At 34.1% G+C, this 5,865-nt stretch overlaps 1 protein-coding gene across 1 annotated transcript; it reads left to right on the top strand.

Annotated features, from left to right (window-relative positions):
- Positions 1–386: 386 nt before the first annotated feature.
- Positions 387–3,483, top strand: LOC124834360 (expansin-A4-like). The gene is made up of 3 exons (XM_047309029.2): positions 387–614; positions 1,351–1,669; positions 2,732–3,483. Exons 1-3 carry the CDS (start codon positions 467–469, stop codon positions 3,039–3,041), a joined length of 777 nt encoding a protein of 258 aa, XP_047164985.1. The 5' UTR covers positions 387–466; the 3' UTR covers positions 3,042–3,483.
- The last annotated feature ends 2,382 nt before the right edge of the window (positions 3,484–5,865 follow it).

Genomic DNA, 5,865 nt, shown 5'->3' with positions numbered 1-5,865 from the left:
CTATTTCACGTCAAATTCCTGCCATGTCTTGCCATGATGCATCATCATGTGGTGCCTCAACTTGCCTTTGTCACTCACCCAAACAGTTTTATCATGAGGGACTAGAATGTGTGATGCACATGCATATCAATTCATGGTGCATAAATTAATTGGGTGCCCAAAACATTCCTTGCATAAAAAGAAAAAGAAAAGAAAACTTCAACCAATTAAATTATTTGCTGGAAAAAATGAATAAGAGAAAGTAGCCTCAAAATAAGGTACCATAGAGAGAGAAGCAAGAAAGTAAAAAGAAGCTAAGTTACCATGACAGTAATAGTTAGTTCAGAAACTACTGCACCTGTAAGTCCATCACACTCCCCTCCCTCCATAAGTACCCCCCTTCCCTTCTCACTTTCCACTCACTCTCAAATCAACAAAACCAACCTACTGCTTCTCTCTCTCCCTCTCTCTCTCTCTCTCTCTTCCAATGGCTGCCATTGTTTTCCTCCACATTGCTTCATTGGTTTCTCTTTTTGTTTCAACAACTGCAAGAATCCCTGGAGTTTACACTGGTGGCTCCTGGCAGAGTGCTCATGCCACTTTCTATGGTGGCAGTGATGCCTCTGGAACAATGGGTAAAACCCTTTTCTTTATCTCATTCTTCATCATCCCCCATTACATCTCACCTCTGTTTTCTCTGTTTTCCTCTGTTTTCTCTGTTTTCTACTACCCTAACACTCTTTCTCTATCCTCGTGTTCATCAACAATTCCCACGTTGCATTTTCAATTTTGCATCACTCTCTTAACCATTTTGAAGCATTCCAAAGCAAGCCATCATCCTTTCACCCATCAAAATCTTCTCCTTTATGACCAATTCCCCAGACCCATTCAACTTTCTCCTTAATTTTACCCAAATGTACACCCAAAAGTGTTCTCTTTTATCACCAATTTTCCATACTCGTACAATTTTCTCTTTAGTTTTTCACAAATGGACACCCAAAGTGTTCTTTTTCGTCGTTTCTTCGATTCAAGCTTTTAAATGACGCTCTAAGCTGCAATTTTTTTTCACAACCCTCCTTGATTCAAGGGAAAGATTACACATGAATGCAGCTAATGTAACCACGATTGTAATGACAGAACCACGAAAACCTTGAAGTTACTGTCACAACACAATTGCAGTTACATACAGTGTTTTAAAACCTTACCTCAAACTCAACACCTCTTACACCCAAACCTGTAAAATCTCAACCCAACCACTCTCTAGTGAGAAACAAAACAAAACCTCAAACCCTTCTTGAAAAACATCTAGCAATTCATTTCTTTTTAATTTTGAACCAACCCTTAAACGATTTTCTTCTTTTGTTACTTCAGGTGGTGCTTGTGGGTACGGCAACCTGTACAGCCAAGGCTACGGCGTGAGCACGGCGGCGCTGAGCACGGCACTGTTCAACAACGGTTTGAGCTGCGGCGCGTGCTTTGAGATCAAGTGCGACCAGGATCCGCGGTGGTGCAACCCCGGCAACCCTTCGATCTTGATCACTGCCACCAACTTCTGCCCTCCCAACTTCGCTCTTCCCAATGATAATGGTGGCTGGTGCAACCCTCCTCGCCCACACTTCGACCTTGCCATGCCAATGTTCCTCAAGATCGCCCAGTACCGCGCCGGAATCGTCCCCGTCGCATATCGCCGGTGAGTCCCACCACCCCTCTTGTGAGTACCTTAATTGGGTGCTTTCAAGTTTTCTCCTTTCCGTGTGTTTTCACCGTTTGCGTGCCAAGAAAATGTATGAAAACCGTGAGAATATTTAATTATTATGAAACCAGAAAACGAAAAAAAAGTTTTACAGCGTTATTACATAGCAAACGACCATGCATAATTTATTATTAGTCATTATCATAACTATTTTTAAAATTATTTTTAAAAAAAAGTTGCAAGTACAAACTTACAATTGTTGTTTAAAATTTTTTAACTAAATAATATAAAGTGTTTTCTATAAGTAGAGATGGTAAACAAGCTCTTTTCCTACCAAAACTAGAGAAACAATTCTTAAAAGAAGAGCCTTAAAACTGCTACAAGTTCCCATCACGGAATGGAATTCTACTAATATGAATTTGCATTCTACACACAAAACACAACAAAACTCTTTTGATATTTTTCTTGCCTGTGCTCTCATTTTCATGGAAAACAAACAAAAGTTTCTATCAGAATTCCCCCTGCAGTTTTCATCAGAGTCCCCAATCAGACATTTTGTCCTCTACACAGCACAAACCTACACAATTAGCCGTTAGGTATTTACTAGTTGAGTTTTCAAACAATTTGCAATGCATGCTCACAAAACTTTAAATTCACACCGATTAAATACACGATTCATTTTTAACTATTAAACTTTTCCTTAATTTTGAACACTATTTGTAAGATTAATGTATTGTCAATTCTGCAAGATAACACCATTACCAACTCTTCTAGGGGTAATATAGTCATCCAAATACTAGATCTGCAAATTACTCACTACTTCGAGGGCACGTTAGTAAAATCAACCCCGCAAAGAAAATTAATGAATTTCCAGAAAATCAGGGGCTAAAGCCTAAAAAACAAAGTTTGAAGTTCGACCCATAAATTGAAATTGCCAAAAACAGAGTCAGAGTGATGTATGATTTTTTATTTTGTTTTCATTTGAATTACTTTAATAAATTATTTACAATCAGAGAGAAAAAGTGTGAAATTAAAATATGATTTGATTTTTGGGTGCAGGGTGGCATGCAGAAAGACAGGAGGCATCAGATTCACAATCAACGGTTTCCGTTACTTCAACCTGGTGCTGATCACCAACGTCGCGGGTGCAGGGGATATCGTGCGCGTGAGTGTTAAAGGAAGCAAAACCGCGTGGATGAGCATGAGCCGTAACTGGGGGCAAAATTGGCAATCGAACGCGGTTTTGGTGGGCCAGGCCCTCTCCTTTAGGGTTACCGGCAGTGACCGTCGTACTTCAACCTCCTGGAACGTGGCACCACCTAATTGGCAGTTCGGACAAACCTTCACCGGGAAGAATTTCAGGGTTTAAATGAAAGGGAGAAAGAAAATAACTATACCCCTAATATTTTTGAGTTGTTTGTTTGTTTCCGTTTCTCCCCTTCTTCGGACTTTCCTCTATTTTCCCGGAATGTCTAGGATTAGGGTTAGGATTAAAAAAGTAAAAATGTAGTTTTAGGAGGAGTAAAAGTGAAAGTAAGGTTATTTATATTATAATAAAATAATAAAAATAGGTAATATAAATGTAAGTGGGGGTGTTTGCATTAAATATGAATTATTTAATGTATGGCCAATGTTGGAATATTAATTACCCAACATTAGCAACCCTTATTTTTCTTTTTCTTTTTTCAAGTGTGAGGGGCTGAGGAGGTTGCAAGGAGGAACATGTAGCCCGCAGCTCTGGCTTTAATGTTCACATAAATGTACTACCATATAATAAATATAAAATAAAACAATATTTCAGTTGCTATAAATTTTGTTTTAATAAATGGGGTTGTCTTTTATTTATTTGTTTATTTGTTTATTTCTTTATTAATTCTACAAGTGTTGTTTGATTTTCAAAACATTAATTATAGGTCAGTATTGTAGCATGAATGTTCATTACATAAATATTTTTATATGATTAAAGGCCATACCTATTGATGAATAACTGAAAAATGATAGACTGATTTGGAATAAAAGATTGGTAATTACTTCTCTGGGGTTAAAGTTTTTCCTACTTCAAAGCATTTCCTATATGCATAACATTATTGCATAATATACGTTATAGATTGAGCCCATTTGTTTCGGACCATGCCTATCTCGATACCTATATCTATTGGCTGCTTCTTTTTCTTGTTGAGATGCCATCCAATTTTGCTAAGTAATTAGTTTTTAGTCATTGATTTTTTTGTATAATTTTAGCATTTTAAAAAAGAAAATTGATTGATATTCTCGATTTTAACTAAAATATTATCTTTTTTTCTTAATATTATCTGTATGTATTTTAATTGATCAATTGTTGAAAAAATTTCTTATTTTTGAAAAAGTAACGTTGATGTTTGTATTTATAGCATACAAGAGAAAGAAAGGCATTTATAAAGAAAAATTGACTATTATATGATACTTTTTTTTTTTATTTTCCTTAATCCTAGTACAAAGATCCTAAATCATAGTAATTATTAAAAATATAAAATATAATATAGGTAAATATTTAACTAAGATATATTTAGATGTTGGAATTTTGTTGAAGGTTTCGTACTAATGTATTTTCTAATACTTTTATTTGAGTAAAACACAAAAAAAAAAAAAAACCGTGTGAAGATTTTTATTTTAATTTATAGCAATTTTTATCGTTTACAAATTAATTTGTGAAGGTTTTTTAAAATATTTGTAAATACATTAGTTATACCTTTTTAATGGAGGTTTATGGTGATTTCTGGTATCTGATTTATATAGTAAAAATTATTTGTGGATGATTTTAACTTCTTTAATTGATTACTATTATTTTGTGAGGTTTCAAACCTCATTCATTTACAACTATTTATTTGTATAAAAATCTATTTTTTTCAATTATTTTTTATATAGGTTAATACCTTTTTCAATTTAACGATTACATTATAGAAGTTTTAACCCCTCTTATTTGTATAATTTATTTTGTGTGTTTACTACTTAATTTCATTTGCATTATTTCTAATATCCTAAATACGTAATTAAAAACTCTTGTATATGACAATGTATATAACCATTTGAGGTGCCTATACTTTTGTGTCAATTATTTATTTATAAACTTTATTCAAATACTTTAATTGTGACAAAAGACATACCAAAATGCTTAAATATATATCATTAAAATATTTTATTCTCAAAATCACCGTAGTAACATAAAAGTAACTTAAACTGAAACGTAATTATAACTTACTCCATAATTACTCAAAATCCATAAAAAACCTAACATAAGTACTCTATGCATCAAACACAAGTTAATGTTTCAACGACTTAATGCAGTTTCACACACAAAACCAATTCATGAGAATGAAGCACTACCTCTAATGAATCATTCTTTAACATCTACATGGGGAACACAGGCTTCTCAAATGACTTGGGTCTTTTTAAATCCTTGGATTTGTTTTTCATGCTACCCTTTTTTACAGTAGAAATCAACCAATAACTTGTTTCCTTCAATATCACAAAGACCATTTTGACCAAGGAAAACCTGTGCAAACACATCAAAATTGAATTTAAACATATAAAAAGTGGCACAACAGTTTCACAACATAGAATTCATACTAGAATAATACTCACTTGAATCATTCCATGACTCATCTTGCTTGGACTAATTGGCAACTTCCTCCACAGTGAGAGCCTGCCTTCATTCATTCTATTAATAGTTTCAAATAAAAATTCTTAAACCAAACACAAGGACATGATGTGATAGAAATTGATGCATATTGAGTTGTATTATTTAGTAATCTTAAAAAAAATATATAATCTTAGCAATGATAAAAATTAAATAACAACACACCTACTTTGGCAAATGAGGGTCATCAAGCTCGTCACCATTTTCCCCACCAATGTTACCCCATTCATGCTTAACTACCACAATTTTTTCATTCTGCATTTTTCTTTCACTCCTCCATTTGTTCCTTTCGTGAAGCACTTCCATATCCATAAACCGCTAAATAGTTTTTAGGATCAATAGGTTCAAAAGAAAATAGATTATAGTAAGGCACATGAGGAATATCAACAACCATAGAAGATGCATCAAACACTGATGGTGTGGTGATCCTTGAAGCATTCATTTGTGAACCATGGCTAGTGTCGTGTTAAGCAAAGAGTATAGCCTCAACGTGACCATGCCTGATATTGCTTCCCAT

Source organism: Vigna umbellata, chromosome 5, assembly GCF_029865625.1.
Source record: "Vigna umbellata cultivar VRB3 chromosome 5, Vumbellata_1.0, whole genome shotgun sequence".
Classification (NCBI taxonomy): domain Eukaryota; kingdom Viridiplantae; phylum Streptophyta; class Magnoliopsida; order Fabales; family Fabaceae; genus Vigna; species Vigna umbellata.
This window is presented reverse-complemented; position numbering and strand designations above follow the sequence as displayed.

Excerpts from the sequence above, each read along its gene's own strand:
- LOC124834360 (XM_047309029.2), top strand. The coding sequence starts at position 467 with ATGGCTGCCATTGTTTTCCTCCACATTGCTTCATTGGTTTCTCTTTTT. Across the intron at positions 615-1,350 it reads TGATGCCTCTGGAACAATGG|GTGGTGCTTGTGGGTACGGC; the intron begins GTAAAACCCTTT and ends TTGTTACTTCAG. Across the intron at positions 1,670-2,731 it reads GTCCCCGTCGCATATCGCCG|GGTGGCATGCAGAAAGACAG; the intron begins GTGAGTCCCACC and ends TTTTGGGTGCAG.